At 41.3% G+C, this 18,186-nt stretch overlaps 1 protein-coding gene across 4 annotated transcripts in view; it reads right to left on the bottom strand.

Annotated features, from left to right (window-relative positions):
• ANK3 (ankyrin 3) overlaps positions 1-11,349 on the bottom strand; it is a 554,708-nt gene extending 543,359 nt beyond the window's left edge. For 2 of the 4 annotated variants that reach the window (XM_073353398.1, XM_073353395.1), the window contains exon 1: positions 11,076-11,349. In XM_073353398.1, coding sequence (XP_073209499.1) covers positions 11,076-11,123 — 48 coding nt within the window. In that variant the 5' untranslated portion in view covers positions 11,124-11,349. The remainder of the gene's footprint in view (positions 1-11,075) is intronic. The other 2 variants (XM_073353403.1, XM_073353406.1) reach the window with 2 other exon arrangements.
• Between the last annotated feature and the right edge of the window lie 6,837 nt (positions 11,350-18,186).

An 18,186-nucleotide genomic window follows, 5' to 3' on the forward strand; every position in this document is an offset into this window, starting at 1 on the left:
TTTCCCTGAAGGCTGCATCTGCTGAAGCACAAGAAACAAACAGAAGCGTGATTGTTAGTGCACTCACAGCATTGATTCACGATAGTAAAATACACCTCTTTTAAAATACAAATCAGTTTCTTACTGTCCCTTGGCCAGCACACAGCTCTGTGAATGCCCTAAACATGATGAGTTCATCCTGGGGGGTGCGGGGGGGACTCAAAATGGGGCAAAGAGTCTAGGCACTTCTTTAAGGGGATAGCTGCAAGCAACACAGGACAAAATTGTAAATTCTGCCACCATTCTCCACAGGTGGGGGTCATTGAACCTGATATCTCACTCCTAAGAGTAAGCAAGAATGCATCTCCTACATGCATGCAGTTTCAGACTGGGTCCCTTTGCTGCTCAGCTGTGTGCTGCTTTGGTCCCTGCACAAGTGACTGCTGATTGGCAAGGAAAAATATCTTACAATGGGGAAAGGAACAAAGCAGTTCTGCCAAGGGACCTTCAGCAGAGGATTGGCGAGTACCTCCAGGAAAGTTTCCTAGAGATCTCTCTGGAGGATTCCCGTGTGCATTAACACACTATTCTGTCCCACTCCATAGCTGTACAGGGGAATGTGAAGCATATGCAGATGCAGCTTCTCTTGCACATTTCTATCCCTTTACCCATTTCTAGCATATAACAAAGCAAAAGATGACTACGTCATATAACAGAGCAGCATCAACTCAAAAAGATCATTTACCAGAGCTCCCTTCTCCTGCACCACACGCTCTAGAGATGGAGTGCTGGAACTAGCTTGAACCCTCCTGGATTGAGAAGAGGTCCTGGATTGCCATGGCACTGGACAACCCGTCGCCTGTCCCATCTCGTCCTCCAACTTGACCTCCTCATCCTTGAGACTCAGTTCACTGTCTCCAGCCCCCCAAGGTTTCTACAGGACTCTTGGTGGTGGAAGTGGGGTCACCGCAGAGTAGGACGTCCAGCTCCTTATATAAGTGGCAGGTCTTTGGCGCAGCACCAGAGTGACAGCTTGATTCCCTTGCTTTCTGGTACTCCTGCCTCAACTCCTTTATCTTCACATGGCACTGATGCATATAATGTTCATAGCTCTTCTCCAATGTGCCACAAGAGATCGTAGGTATCAAAGTTGCTATGGCTGGAGCAGAGTGGGGACTGCACAGCCTCCTCTCTCCACAGAGCTAGCAGATCCAACAACTTAGGTGTGCTTCAACTGGAGAACGTTTGCTGCATGAATGAGCCATGGTCAGCTGGGAAGATGCGATGTGAGATCTCCACACCCAGCAAAATTCTCAGGCCTTTAAAAGGGGAGGTGCAGATGCCTGTATACAGGGCAATTCAAACTGCTGACCAGAGCAGTCAGCATGGGCATTGTGGGACACCTCCTGGAGGCCATTTACAATGAAATAACCCAGTGCAGTGACTACACTGACATTTTGTTGATGTAACTTTGCTACAAAAGCTCTACACCCCTTGTTGAAGTGGTTTTATTTTGTTGGCGGAAGGAGCATTGTAGTGTGTACACTTTGACTACTTTGTCAACAAAAGCTGACTTTTGTCAACAAAAACTATATAGTGTAGACAAGGCCTCTTCAAATTTAACTTATATCACTCTAGAAGCAGTTTAAATTAAGCTGAAAAAAGCTACTCTTATTCCAGAGTAAGAGTGTCTGCATAGGAAAATTATAACAGTATAATTAAGCCAGTATACCTGGAAAAATCTCCTACATAGACAAGCCCTTAGAAGCAGCAGCAATAAGAGAACAGACTTGAGACAGAATGGACAAAGATGGAAATGGCAAGAGCACACAGAAGTCTGACATGGGGATATGTACCCCTCTTAATTAGATATTTAATTTGTCAGCATACAAATTCACTAAATATACAGGAAAAGTAAATATCATTAGTCCTTCCTGGCTCGGTAGCAACCTGGATTCTCCAACATTCTAAAGACCTTGGGCGAAATCCTCCTACTAATGTCACTGGGAGTTTTGCCACTGACTTCAATAGGATCTCCCCCCTTGGCAAAGACTGTCCCCTTGTGTTATGTGAAAATTTTTGAATTCAGATTTTGTGCGCGTGGTGTTCTGGTGGAAACAGTTTTTGACTGAAGAGTGCTGCCGCCAAAAACAGAGAGTCTGAAAAACCTTGCATAATTAGCACAAAAAGTCCTTGAATAATTCATGTAACTAATCAAACATGACAAAGTGTGCAATTTTACGGGATAACTGCATGCCTTTGGGTGTTGTGGGGAGTGCTTTGAACTTTCTGAGAAGTGCAGGTATAAAATGATTATATAGACCAGTAAGCTTCTAGTTAATTTTATTATAACTGACCCTCTCACAATATAAAAAGTAATTCTTTTTTTAAAATGCAAGGGTTTTTTAGGTCAGTCTTTTTTTCTTTTTTTCAAGCCTTTCACTGTTTGTGTCTCACTGCTTATCTCTCAACATTAGGTTATTTTATTTTTCTTCTATTTGTCATTATTACTTCTCAGTTAATGCTGCATGCTGACTCTCAGACTTCCAAATCATATCCAAAGAAGTAGTTCTATTTTTAATTATTTGTAGTATGATTATTTCCTCGATTTAGGAATTAGGTGACTTCAATGGGAGCTGCTAGGTGCCTGGCACATCTCAAAATTAGGCCACCTAGACACCTGGCCTGCTAATGGATAGACCCCCCTAAGACTGCACAGAGCTAGCTGCTAGGTTGAGGCCCTGCTCAAGTCCTTAAGAGCTATATTCTGCATCAGGATCTACACAGGTGGATTCCTGTGCCCACGTGCAGTGCCTCCCTCAGCCACACGCATGTTACACCCCCCTCAGCCATGTATACCATTGGCAGAGGGTGGGGGAAAAGGGTCAATTTGCCCTGGACCCCGATGTGAGTAGCGTTGCAACCTGGTGCACCAGGTCGGAACACTGTTCACTGAAATTTGGCCGGGTGGCTCCTCCGTTATGACTTCTTGTAGTAATTCCTAGATGAGTGAGTAAAATTTTAAAATGCATTGTCTAACAGAACATGAACATGTTGCAACAAGCAGCAATGGCAGTTACCTTGATTTGTAGTTAATAATTTAATCAAAAGCTAAAGATACTTATTATTCTATTATTTACAAATTATTGGAGAGAGGCATCTTCAAACAAGCAAAAAGTTTCACCAAAACCAAAATATGCAAAATACCAAAGGAATAATATCCACAGGAAAAGAAAAAAAAAAAGTCTACTGATGATGATGTAGAGGGGCAGAAGGAATGTTAACAACCTTTCCCTTTTCACCTACACCAATAATAAGATCACAATGAAGCTTTGCAATGAAGACATCCATTAAAATCAATACAGGCCATACAAGGAAAGTATTCTGAATGATAGCTTGTACATGTATTCATCTATGGACTTTTTCTTTTTAACTAGTTTGATCCACAGTTCAACTAGTTAGAGCAGTTGACTAAATATATTTATCTGTTCCTTATAGTATAATAACCATGTCATTATAATGGTATTTGACAAAATTAGAAGTTGAAAAAATCACTTTCCTATAAACTTATGGACACTCACAATATTAAAAAGACACTCAAATGTTTAATCAGACTTTTCTATGTAATAAAAATCAAACTTTGTAAAGCACATTTTACTATTTTTGGTAAACATTAAAAAAAAAAAAAGCCCACCACCAAAAATCAATTTACCAGTCATCGGTTAACTGTTTCTCAAAAATCACTTCCCCTGGAATCTCCAAACAGAAAGTTAATGAAGATCTGAAAACTACATTAACCTTCAAAGAGCACAATATTTACCCTACTACTTTCAAATGTTTATCCTGTAAGCTCTAACACCTGGATTTTTAACTACTCCAAGAAGCTGTAAGAGTAACAAACAAAAATAACCATCACAGTGGAAACAAAGGTCCCAAACCTGCCTCATCCTGCAAAAGGAGGTCAGACTAGGTGATCACAATGGTGTCGGACTTTAAAACCTGTGGAATTTGTTAGACACATATACATAACTTTATTCACCCGAGTAAAGTTGTGCGTATAAGTGCTTGAAGAACCAACCCCAAACGGAGCAGTCATTACGACAAACAGCAGAATCCAAACAATTTTATGAAGATGGCAGGAAACACACAAAACTTTAGGGAAATTGAGGGGTTGGATAATTGATGTTCCCCTGATTACAGGCTGCTAGCTGGATAAGCAGAAGGGGCTGCCAGAAGGAAATCACATTCCTTGAACAGAAGAATGAATCAGTGGCTATAATTTACACTTTTTCAATCAAGCCCTTAGCAAGAGGATATTAAAGAAAATTGGTAAAAACCTCAAGAATAAGGGGTAAATTACTGAATTAAAAGCTAGTTAGCAAATGGAGCGGTGGAGAAAAGGAGGAATAAATGGATAATTCTCAGCTAAGAAAGAAGGAACAGTGAGGTGTCCCAAAGACCAGTACAGTTCAACATTTATTAACTGTCTGGAAGACAGTGGACAGAAAGATGGAAAAGTTTATTAACAACATTAGTTAACATCAGACTGGATGGTGAAAGACTCAAGTGACCTAATGCACAAGAGAATAGATGGTCTTGTGGTTGAGGCACTGGACTGGGACTCAGAAATGTTCAATTCCCAATCCTGCCACAGATATGTTGGGCAAGCCGCATAGGCTCTGATTCTGCAAACATACACCTGCTTAACTTTATACACATGAGCAAAGGACTGGAGTTTCAATCTCTCTTTGTCTCAATTCCCCATCTGTAAAATGGGGGTTTTGTTTTATCACAGAAGTATTAGGACATCACTGGCAAACAAGGAAAGAGACACAGGGAGGGTAAGTCCAGGTTTAGAAACATACTGGACTTTTTCCTGTCATGTGTTTATTAGGTCTTGAGGTTGGCACCCTGAGAATGCCTTGCCCTGGAAGACTGACAGCCAGGCCTCCTATTTCTCACTCAGTTAGGAAAGTAGCTCAAAGGGGCTTACCTGGCCTTCTTGCTCTCCTTTCGGAGACTTGCAAGACTGGACTACCATTGTTTATTAAAGAAACTGGGGCAACCCAAACCCACTTTTCTCAAGGTTTGTGCCTATATGCTACACCATTTTCTCTTCCCTATAGCCAATACAGAAGAAGGAGCTTCCGTCTGCTGCACTGGAAAGGACAATGAGGATCAACCTTGGAAAGGCTCTCCTATTTAAAACAAGACAGTTTTTTCAATAAACAGTGAAGGATTAAATCCCCGAATACTTTTGAGGAATTGGTAGCTGTGTGATGTTGGTGGCTGATATATTGAACACCCTAGTTATTAAGGCACACTATCTCTGACCTCATTTAGCCAACTACTTTTGTTGTGAGAAGGGCAGCCGTATCCCTACCTCAGTGTTTGTGAAGTGCTCTGATATTACACCAGCAGGGGCCATATGAGTAGACAAACAGAGGACCACCATACCTATGCTATCCTAAGGTAAACTTATACCCTCATGAGCGAAATAGTCATATGGAGAGAGGAAACAGGAGATCTCTCTCGCACAAAGCGCATGATTAATTTAAAAAAAAAATGAAAAAGAGAAATTAGAGCCATGCCCAACTTTTCCTGTTTCTAACAGCCTCAGTAAGCTCTCCTATAGAGAAAAACATGAAACCACTTGCTTGTTTGGCAGATAAAGAATAAGTAATTTTAAGTTCTGAACAAATTCTCAAATTTACTCAGGAAGAAGCTCTAGGGATATATAAAGTTAATGATAAATCATTACTATTGTTTCTGGTTTTGTCAAGTTAATTAACATTTCCCCATAGTGCCACATGATTACTTACTATATGCTGTAATTCAGTGAGTCTCCCCCAGAAGTTGATCTGCTTCTTTGATTCATAGAGTGAAATAGCAATTGACTCACTTTTGATTTAGGTATTTACTGTTTTATTGTACTCTGAGGCTATAATTTAAAAGAGGACACTAAGGGTATTGTGTCCAAAAGTTAACCTACACTTTTTTCCTTCTACCTGTTTACAAAGTCAGAATAATTTTTTCTCTCTCCTCCCCATCATCCAAAACAAAATTAATTGCAGTAGTGCCAAAATCCTCTGCACAGGATGGACAGTGCTTCTGTAAGCAAACAATGTACTCTGCTCCTTGAACTTCACCACAGCCCAAACATGATATTCTTGAATATAGGAGGAGATGGGGGAGGGAGGAATTAAGTTTTGATTACTCAGACCAACCCTGCCCTAAACTACTGTTAGATAAATATCTGCCATTTTGCTCCTAAGCCAGCCCAGTTTCATTACATGAAGGAGAGAGACTGACTTTTGTGCTCCATGGACCAACAAGTCCAGCACATTCATGTGAGGATGGCTCTTATACAGTCTGGGCCTGACTGGCATCAATGATATTTTGGAGAGTGGAAAAAGCCAACATGTGCTATTGATCATGTTCAAAACCTAAGATGTCTTATGATGCAAGTAAAGGAGTGTAAAAATTGAGTAACTGTTTCCCCCATGCAAAAATATTCTATGGGATGGAGAAAAAGAGAAAACAAATACTGTACTTGCATCTCAAACTGTTTTGAACATCTGAAGAATATATCAGTCTTCTGTTTTTGTTTGAAGGCCAGACTCATCTCAGCAAACAAATGACAGGCCAAACTAACCTATAGCTTTCCAGTTTTGTCGTGTCCATTCTTTAGCATGGAAGGTTGTCCCTAAAACCTAAAGCGAAACAGTGCTAGGTCAAAGTTTCAACCCTAAAACCAAACAGGTATTTTGAGGTGTGTGGGTGATGCAAGGTTGTTCTGAAATCAAGAAGGTCTGAGTCGAGCACTCTCAGTAGAGAGAGTGAATTTAGGAGGCTGGACTGCAGTTTGTGTCCAAAAAACAAAAAAAATCTTTCAGTAGTCCACTAAAAAGACCAACTCTTGTTCAAAACATGCCTCTTTTTTTGAGATCAGCCATCATAAACATGGAAGACATTCAGACCTGGAGACCCCCAACTTCTTGAAAGAAAGCAGAATATTTTCAGTTAAGAGCCTGATTCAAAGCCCACTGAAGTCAGTGGGAAAAACTCATAGGGTATAATAAATTCGGACTCATGGAGCGCAGGTTGCAAGGCTATAAAATTGCAGCGTAGAGGTCCGGGCTCAGGCTGGAGCTCAGGCTCTGGTTCCGGGCAAAGGGAGAAGGTCCTGGAGCCCGAGTCAGCTGACATAGGCCAGCTGCAGGTGTTTCACTGCAGAGGATATATTCCCTCAATGATGTCAGTGGACTTTGGATCAATCCCTAAATACAGAGGCTTTAGAAGAACTTGTGGGTGTGAAATCAAAGCCAGATTACCCGGCTTAGAGCAGTTCTGAATGATGGTAACCTATGCCGGATTTAGCATAGATTGGCCTCAGACACCTAGGTCCTTTGAAGCCCCAGTGCTCAGCAGTTCCCCAAAAATAAACATTTTCCTCAAAGGTAGCTTGAGTCACAACCATTTCAATATTATAAAGTTTTGAAGCTGCCCACTTGAGAATTACCTGAAACATTAGTTGTGTCCATATATCCTTCAGACAGTCATTTGGAACTTTAAGTATTACTACATTAGACACTGAACATGTAATTAGATCCACTGTCTTGAAAGGGTTTAGTGCACTGCGACTGATTCAGCAAAGTACATGCCTATCATTAAGCATGCAAGTAGCCCCCACGATTAAAGTTCAGCCCATGCATAAATACCTTACTGAATTGGGGCCTATTGGATCTGATTGTAGGATTGGAGCTTTAGTTTTACCCCATTGGTCTTCACAGGCTAAAAAATTATCATTTCATATTGATTTAAAAATAAATCAACATTTTAAAAAAAAGAAAAATATGAGGCTCCCTCTACACTATATCCTAAAAGGAAATAGATAATGCAATCTGAAGACCTGATGCTAACTATTTTAAGTATTAGCAAAATGTTGTTGAAAACCAGGATAGCTTAAAGATTATATTTTTGAAGAAAAAGGAATAGAGGATAAAGTTATAATTAATCCAAGGTGGATAATCTTACAGTTTCGGTTTTAGTAGAAAAAGGCTTCAGAAGTTCTGGGCATGTTACCAAAATTTTACATTTATCATACTTTTTTCCGTCTCCTTACCCCCTCCCCCCTCCCAATAGAAACTTTTTGTTCAGCTAATCAGTGTATAATACATAAAATATCCAGTATTTAAAATGAAAGTGTCTCTCCTAAGCATAGGAGAGAAACAACAGTTAAATAATACGCCATTTGTATCAGTTAAGAGAAATATCAGACCAAAAGGATAAATTTCAGCTGATGTGATGCTAAAAAAATTTGCATTATTTGTTAGAATAAGAAAAGTTTATCATGTTTCTGAAAAAATATGCAAGCCATATAAAAATTATAGTAATACAGCAGTAAGATTTGGTGTAAGGAATTAGATCTGTTCACATTCAGTCATGGAAGTAAGGTAGCTGAGTGGAAAGGCGTTCCAGGGAGAAGTAGAACTGTCACTAATGCACTTGTGCACCATGAGGCTGTGACTGCACTAGCATTTGTCTTCAAATTTCCCACTTTGGCAGCTCCAGCAGTGGTAGCAACAGTGAAAGCAATAGTATGGACCAGCTGCCTCTGTTTTAACGATCATGCTATCTAGCTCAGGGGTTCTCACAACAAATTTTTGGGTGGCCTCAGAGTGTGGCCAACAACTCTTGCTGGTGTCCATACTAACAATTTTTCCTAAAATACTTAATTAAATTTAGGAACAATAGATATGCACATATACATGTCCAAATCATAGTAATTTATTTATGTAAGGTTTTTTTAAGACTCAGTAATAAAAATAATGTATAGTTGTCTCTATTCTTTACTGGACCTAAACAGAATAGAAACACAAATAAGGCTCTTTGCATGTTCTTATTTTTTTTGTGGTTGTTGTTTCTTTTGCTTTTTTGATTGTGATTTTTTCCCCCCCTAAGACTTGCTAGCTGGTAAATTTTCTGCTGTGAAAAGTGATATTTGTATATGTATTAATATGACTGTTCAAAGCAAACTTATTCAGCCCCAGCAAACCCTGGCACAAATTAAGCCCTGGATAGGAAGGTGGACAGGGAGGCAGTGAGGCCCAGGGATGATGGTGGAGGTTGTGAGCCTGGGGCTGGAGCCTGAAACTAGAGCCTGCCACTGTGTGGATGAAGCCCGAAGCCCTGAGGCCAAAGCCTGCTCCTCTACCTCCAGGAAAGTGGGAAATTCACCAATTGCCTGCACCTTCAGCATTTGTGTCTCCAGAGGGGAGCAGGGCAAGAGGGAGAGAGGCCACTGCTTTGTGCCGCCCCCGTAACAGCCCAGATGGCTGTGGCCACATTTGAGAAACACTGACTAGGCCTAGTCAGTATAGTTTTAGATAACATGATGGAGGATGTTATCTACACTATTGCTCCCACCATTACTACCAGTGGGGGAGCTCCAGTGGTGTTAGCAACAGATGGAAAGTATCTCTAGTGTAGACTAAGACAGCCAATTAACAACGTTTACATCCTGTAACCATGTTGTCTTAACTGTTTTAAAAAAAAGCAACAAAATAAACTAAATATTGTTTTGTTTGTTTGTTTTAAAAAAAGCATATGTTGATAAAGAGTTATTTTACAGAAATGTAGCTCATTCACTTAATACTGTAAATAAATGGTAACATATGACTGCTGTAGCTGATGTTTTCAAAAGTGACTGTGTGTTCTGCACTACCATTAGAAAAGGGGTACAAGCATGATCCATCATCTTTGGACTACCTTTCTTTCAAGCATAATTTGCACCAATCTATATTCAGGAATATAATTTATAATTTAATCTGATGTACCTGAACACATTATAAATAAGATATAGAAACATCTAAGGTGCATTGCCTATATATGCAGCAGTATTTTTTCCAAAATGAGAAAGAAAAAAAAAGAAGTTTTGGAGGAAGTGAAGTCTAGTAGTTTAAAACTGAAATGGGAATAAGTGCTATTGGATTCTATTCCCAACTGGTGTGTGTACTGTATATTTTAACAAAAAAAAGTCTATGTTCAAAAACAGATGTTTAGAATGGTATAATTTATTTTAATATGTATATATTTTAAATGCATCTGTGAACATCTAATTTCTTCATACTTCGGGTGGGAAAAGAAAAAGAGGCTTCAATTATATTTCAATTTTTGTGGTTTAAATTTAAAAACCAAGTTCAAAAAGACTGCAAAATATGATTTGATACTGTACGAAAAATAGGCTTGACATATGGGGAACTCAACTCATTAGGAATGTAAAGTCCAACAAAGGAGAAGTTTTATGGTATTGCAAAACGCGTACACCAGTGCACTCAGTTTTACTGTGTCAGCGCATGTCTCCTTTCGATAAAGAGCAAGACTCCAAGAAAAAAGTCATTTTGAAGTGGTGCAGCCCACACTTGGAGAATGACCCTCTCCAGACCATCTCACTTTCCAGTTGTTTATTACCACCAACCTGCCACAAACATATCGAAAAGCACCTTCCTCTCTCAGCATTACTCGCCATGCAAGTTAGGAATGCAACACAGCACAGTCAGCATTGGATGTGAAAGAGAAACAAGCGTGAAGCAAAAGAGAACGCCAGGATTTCCAAGCGCCTCCATATTTCATTTACTACAATGTTCATATTCTAGAGCAGAAACACTAGTTCTTACACAGTCAGCAAGTTCTTTCCTCACTTCATCCAGTGGCATCCAAGCCCCAGGCTGCAGTCAGTACCTTTCAGTCCCTAAGGCCGTTCTGGATTCTTTGCATTTGCAGGTGAGAGCGCCTTTGGCACACTCCCGCCAAACCTGCGCTAACCACCCCCAGCGACTGCAACCGACCACCCCTCCCTTGGCGGATCACTTCGGAGTTACCCCCGTCCTGCCGGGACAAACAGCCCCACTTCTGCTCGGCGCCCCCCGGCTAGCCCTGCCAGCCAGGTGTGCGGCAGTCCCTCGGCCCCAGCAACGCTCCGAGCAGGGGCACCGGGACGCAAGCCCAGAAGAGAGCGAGAGGCGGTGAAGGGAGCGAAAAGGGGGACCGCGAGCGATGGAGAGGCGCAAGGGGCGAGAAGGCTGCGGGCTCACCTGATCCGCGCCTCCGCTCGCCCCGCCTGGGGGAGAGGAGGAGGCCATGTTGGGGGGGCTCCTAGGCGCTTTCCCCACCTCCCCTCCTGCTCAGCTTGGCTGGCGGGGCGGGGCTGCGCTTGGCTCCCACTTCGCAGTCCCTCGGACTCCGGCGCTAGCTCCCCGGGCTCGGGCTTTGCCGCCGCGCCGCGGGCGAGAGCTGCCCCAGGTCTCCACCCCTGCGAGGCGGAGGGGGAGCGGCTGGGTCAGGTCCCGCGGCCGCGTCGCCTGGGCGCGTCTCTCCTGCAGGGGTAAGTTTCCAGGCTCCGGAGCACGGGGCCGGCCCCGCCCCGCTTGCCGGGAAACTGGGCGCGGCTTCGCGCGCGGCGCAAAGGTGAAGCGCTCCGGGGGAGGGAAAGGTGCGCGGCCCAGGAAGTTTGCGCTCAGTAGAGGGGCGCAAATGGCAGAGCCGGGAGCCAGACGCTCCTGCCGGAGGAGAGCGAGGATGGCTCGATCGCAGGTGCCCTTTGCCAAGCCAGCGGCAATGGATGGGAGCGGCAGAGAAGCGGGAAAGTTAGCGAAGGGTCGGTGTGTTTGCTCAGGGGCTGCTTGAAAGACCGCCCCAGCCCTGTACACTGCGGCGTGCTGTTCCGAAGAGAGGTTTCCAAACAAAGCCCACAGCGCAGAGGCCTGGCACTAGGTTACCCAGCCCTGCCTACGGCCAAGACAGAAAGCAGCCCGAGGCGGTGATGTGGTGGCCTCTGGAGCACAGTTAGGACGTGGCAAGTAGTTGCACCTGGCTATTTGAAATGGAGAGACTGTTTCAGTACTTTTCGTTGATTGTCCCCTTAGGTAGAGTGGCTTATTACACACAACTAGACAGATACAAAGTTGTTCTCAGTCAAAAACAAAAGCACATGGAAATAAAACCCTGCTACAATGTACCAGCTTTCTTACTTTGCTTGCTGGGCTGGGGGAACATGCCACAAAAGCATCTGCTTAGTTAAGGGCTATTAGGGGCAATTTTTCAAGTGGACGGTTTTCCTTTTGCTGCTGAAAACTGATTACAAAATTTCATTTACAGTCCCCTTTTTTGCACCTGGAAAAGACTATGAGTGCAGTTACTTTGCTTGGGATTACTGTATTATGAAGGGAAACTGGGCAGTTACAGGTGCAAGCATTCAATATTGTACCCCTCTTTCAGTTTTCATGGTGCAACGTTTGTGAGAACACCTTGAACCCATAAAAAGGAGACTAAGCTGTAGCCCTTTGGGAAAATTTACTCCTTACCTGTTTTTAAATAGTGATTATTCACTATAAATAGTATTCAGAGTAGCAGCCCTGTTAGTCTGTACCTGCAGAAAGAACAGGAGTACTTGTGGCACTTTAGAGACTAACAAATGTATTAACAAATACGAATTAGTGGGTTTTAGCCCACAAAAGCTTATGCTCAAATAAATGTTACTCTAAGGTGACACAAGTACTCCTGTTCTTTTTATAAATAGTATAGTGATTAATACCTTTTCTGTAAAAGAAAATTGAACCTCACACTACTGGAAGAGTAATGTTAAAATACATTATCAGTAACAAGTGTTTATGTACAAAATTAGCAGCTGATAGTTGTTCATAATATATATTATGTAGTCTGAGTCATGGTCTGGAAAAGTTTATCAAGATTAAAGGATATAAAGCACAAAGTGTAGCATTACATACCAAAAGTGGTGCCTCTTAAAACATTCACTTAATTATTTGTTTTGAATTATGCTTTTTAAAAATCTCTTTTGGGATTTTTAAAAATTAAACTGAGTAATATATTTCATCATAATCATAAATATATATAACAATTTACAAGTACGGTATGACGATGCAAGGTATTGAAAAAGCTACAACTGAAAATGGCTGTGCTGTGGATTTGGATCTCTCTATCTTGTCTGTTGCATTTTCTTGTTCCTCTCAGAGGCTTGGTTCTGATGTTCCAATTCATTTCTGGGTTGTATTACAGCTTGGTTTGTTCAGAAGAATTTTAAGTTCTTTAGGATAGGGACCAACTTTTTCTTCTGTGTTTGTACAGTTCCTAGCACAGTAAGGTCCTGTTCCATGACTGACTCCTATGTGTTCTGGTAATATGAATAATTGTTAATTCTTCTTAACAGTGATACAGAGTTTAAATAAACAGTTTACTTTATTAAACATTCATTTACAGTGGAATTTTGTTGCACATAACCTAATTCAGTAGTCCTCCACCACCTTAATACATAAATGTCTTCAGGATTCTGGCCTAAGTCAGTGAAGCTACTGATGCATGTAAAGTTACGCACTAAGTGGAAGTGTTTGTGGGAAACTGGGTTTTTTGGCTGCTTTCTTATTAACTGCCAGTCCTGTCTACCCAGCCAAATGAACAGTATTGAACCATAATGATACATATAGGCTGTCTCTAGATTACAGAAATGAACCCCTGGTAGGATTGCAATGGTATAAACAAACAGCACCAGTACAGCGCATCCATATGTACTAGACTGGATTACACACTAGCACTCTAGTCCATCACTTATTTTCAGTTGTGGAAGCTTGATATATTGTGGTCTCAGAGCTTGTCTACACTTACAGCACTCCAGCTGTGCCATTGTAGCATTTAGTGAAGAAGCTACCTACCCAGGTGGGAGAGCTTCTCCCATCAGCATAGGTACTTATCCTCCTCAAGAGCAATGTTGACAGGAGAAGAGCTACCATTAACATAGTGCTGTCAACACCAGGAGTTCAGTCGATATAACTGCATCACAGGTATCAGAGGGGTAACCGTGTTAGTCTGTATCCACAAAAACAACGAGAAGAAGTGGGTTTTTTTACCCACGAAAGCTTCTGCCCAAATAAATCTGTTAGTCTTTAAGGTGCCACCGGATTCCTCATTGTTTTTGCATCACAAGTGTGATTTTTCCCACACACCTGAGCAACAAGTTCATAGTTTAGACCAGGTCTCAGACTGTCAACTTAATGTCTTTCCATCTCAAAAAGTCACTGTTAGTGTCAGTCTTTCATGAGCGCCAGAATAATCTCCCCCCGCCCCCAAGTCTTTACTCCTACCTTGTGTGTATATCCTTGGACAATAATATCACCCTTAGGGAAAGAGGTGCAGAATGAAAGCATTCAGGGTTTAGTTGTCTTATTTTCAGATCATGAAACAAAGTAACTTTATAACTTAGATTACAGAAGTTACACTCTTCAGATTTATAAGAAAAGCCTGTTCCCATCCTACCTGCAGTGTTCGTTCTGGCAATTTTTGTCAGATCCACATGTGCTAAACCAGCAATAAGCAGACCAGGGTGTAAGTTTGCTTATATCCAAATCAGGTAAATAGAGCCCATAGATTTTCATCTCAGTTGACTCATCTGGAAAAACATGCATCCATTCTTGGCAGTTGGAACTGTACCTTGGGGGAAGAAAAGTTCACTTCCCTTATTTCAATGAAGGAATTTAACCCAGACTATGCCAAACACCGTATGGGATTTATACATACTACCATAGTGCATTTGATCCTGTACAACACTGTTGCATGGAGTGTGGTGTATAAACATAAGACAAGAAGTGATGAGCAGGTCAAAGAAGCAGGGGAAGCCAAACCTGCAGTAATAATAAGAGCTATGCTGCACAGCTACTGAGTTATTCCTGCCTAAAAGGAGGAATGAGATTAAGGAGAGGAGTTTAGAGCTCAGCACTTTATTTTTAGAAGGCGCACTTAATGCCATGTTATCTCAGCCACAAACAATGTCCACCACACCTGCCCCTTAATTTTTACCCTGAACTCCCAAGAGTAATACCAGGTCTCCACTTAAAAGTTTTGCCAGCATAGCTATGTCAGTTAGGGATGTGATTTTTTTACGCTATAGCAATGCCAGCAAAAGCACTAGTGTAGAAGCAATCATGCTGGCAAAACTTCCATTGACCTCCATGGAGCCAAGATTTCACCCTTGAGTTACAGACACATGAATAAACTAAGCAGGCAAAAACATTTCCTCTAATACACATTTAATCTATTTTAAATTAAGACTCTGTATGTAGTATTTTAATCAGTTAATTTACTTGTGTTATTGCCTGGCTTCTCCCTGGGTTAGTACTGTATACACTATAATCACAGTGTAATGTACAGTGAACTACTCAGTGCTCATTCTATCTCAAATTCAAATAGTTTTGGATGAGTTATAGAACATTGTGGTTAAATTTAATGACATGGGACTAAAGTTGCTTCTTTCCAGCTTCCATCCTTTTTGCTTACTTTCATACCCTTTTCAGGAAATAGATTATTTTTTCTTGTTTTACTGGCAAGATGTGAAAAAGCTAGTACAATACATGAAAAACAAAATTTGATATCCGGAACTGTCCCTTCATAGCCAGAGACACTTAATAGGTTAAAGTAATCAATTAAGTGTGTACTGGAGCTATACATTAAAGAGAGACCAGCACTGTAACATGATATTGCTTTCCTAAAATGTAGCTTAGGTTATGTCTACATCAGCAAAACTTCTGTCACTCAGGGGCGTGAATATTCCCCATTCACTCTTCTCCCCCCCCGAGCAACATAAGTTATACTGACATAAGCATATGTGTGCACAGCACTACGTCAGCAGGAGCACTTCTCCCACTAACATAGCTTATGCCGCTCGCAGAGTTGGGTTTTTTTTATGCCAATGGGAGAGCTCTCTCCTGTCAGTGTAGAACATCTTCACCACACATGCTACAGCGATACAGCTATATCAGTACAGCTATGATGCTGCACTGCAGTACATATAGACATACCCTAAGTCTCTCCTACTGTATTTTTGTATTGACATACTAACAGCAGTGTTCTTCTCTTTGTAATTTATTTTAAAGCAAAAAAGCAATTTGTTGTGTTTCTCTGCTATTTTGAGTACAGTGAACACAATCTATTTTAAATACTCAAATTAATATTCATAAATGAGTCAAACTTGTTTAAACCACATTATTATTTAAAGAACAGAATACACTTCTCTTTACTTTACAGAAATGCCATTGCTGAGGAGAATATAATTAATATATAAAAGACAAGACTATATTGACTCTTGCAGCTGCCCTCTAGTCAGAAAATAAGAGTGTTGTTCAGAGGATTACATTGGATTCTTATCCACAGATACATCTCCCATACTATAATATGGTATTATGGGTTGGTTCATGCATTCCTTCTGCACCAAAATTTTCAACTAAAATGAAAAGGAGTTTGAGGTGCACAATTTTAGTATGTTACTATTTCCCATTCATGTAACCAAAATGGCAATTAATATTAAATTTCCAAGGTGCTGCAAGAAATTTTACATATGCAATTCTATTGAATTTAATGGAAGCAGCCAGTCTACCATCTTATGAAACATTTAGAAAATGTAATTAAACCTCTATTTCAAATTATGGACCTGGTGTGAACAAGTTCAATGCTAGATCCTTTTACTATCCCTTCAGATACTTTTGACAGTGATGCAATCTTCTCTCAGTATTACTATATTTACTGTTTACTTATGGTAATACTCAGTGTGGTACTTTCCAGACAGAAAAGAGGGCATGGTTCCTGTCTTAAGGACCTCACAAGCTACGGCTAGACAGACAAAGGTTAGGGGAAGTGAAACCAGAATAGGCTTGGTAGGGGTGGCATGGCAGAAAAAAATAAGAATTCTGGTTCATAAAAAAAGCTGAGGTTTAAGAGTTTGTTTTCATTCAGACTTGCTACATTGCATTGACCAAGACAAGCAGACAAGAGATATTGACAACTGCTAGTATCTCCGGTATATTGCCACAAATTACTGCATCTGGCACATGCAAACCCATGTGCGGGACATCTTGGGAAGGACAAGATGCAATCTAGGGTCCTAGCCCTATTCTTAAAGGCACCTGGACAAAAGGAAGTCGAGAATTTCTGTGCATCATGTCCCGAATGCCAATTAATGGCTTCTAAGGGAATCTTGTGGGCTACCTTGATGAAGACTACCTTCGAAGAAATTGGAGTAGATGTTACAGGTCCCCTAGAGAAGGGCACCTCTGGACTTCAGCATATACTAGTCGTCATGGACTGTGCCACCAGATACTTGGAAGCTATACCATTCCAGTCTACAAATCCTAAGATTATCGTTAACGAGCTGCTGAAGGTCTTTGTGTAGGTAGTGTTTTCCAAAGAAGTCCTGACGGACCAGGGTACAAATTTCACATCCTGGCTGGTGAAAGAAGTTTGGGAACTATTAGAAATCAAAGTATTATGCAAATCCATATATGCTCTAGTAGAAAGATTCAGACACTCAAGAGAATACTCAAGAAATTCATTGCCCAGGATCCCTGACACTGGGAACAACTACTCCCAGCCTTACTCTTCGCTATCAGAGAGGTGCCCCAAGTCTCAACATGGTTTTTGCCCTTCAGACTGCTATATGGAGGACAACCAATGGCCAAACTCAACCTGGTATGGGAAACTTGGGAAAGCCATGCACAGAGAGTGGACAACATATTGCAGTATGTTTTATAGTTATGTGAGAGACTGGAAGCTATGGAGGCATACACTGGACAAAAATCTCAAAGAAGCACAGGAACAATAATGAAAGCATAATAAAGGGGTGTGGATGCGTGTCTTTCAGCCAGGCGTCAGAGTCCTGTTACTTCTTCCAAGCTTGGAATCAAAGTTAGTAGACAAGTGTCAAGGCCCTTATTAGGCTGTAAAGAAAGTGGGGACTGTAGACTACTTGATCAGACAACCAAGGAAGAAAAACAAACCACAAATTTACCACAAACTTACTGAAGTCCTGGAAAAAGCCACGTAAAACCTTTTCGTCACACCATATCCTGAGGAACTGGTACTAGGACTCCAAGTTAATGGCTGCCTAAAAGAAAGCCCAGTACCCCTTGGAAAGAACCTAAACCATAAGCAAAGGGAATGGGTACTCCAGCTGGTGACCACTTTCCACAGGTATTCTCAGCTCTCCGTAGGAAGGTGTTCCTGGCACAGTATCACACTAATACAGAACCCCATAAGGTAACATGGGAAGTGCTCTGACCAATCCCCAGCAAGTTGAGGGGGTGGGGACCATCGAGAAAGAGATCAAGACCATGTTAGAATTTAAAGTGATAGAAGAATCCCAGAGGG

Source organism: Lepidochelys kempii, chromosome 7, assembly GCF_965140265.1.
Source record: "Lepidochelys kempii isolate rLepKem1 chromosome 7, rLepKem1.hap2, whole genome shotgun sequence".
Lineage (NCBI taxonomy): Eukaryota > Metazoa > Chordata > Testudines > Cheloniidae > Lepidochelys > Lepidochelys kempii.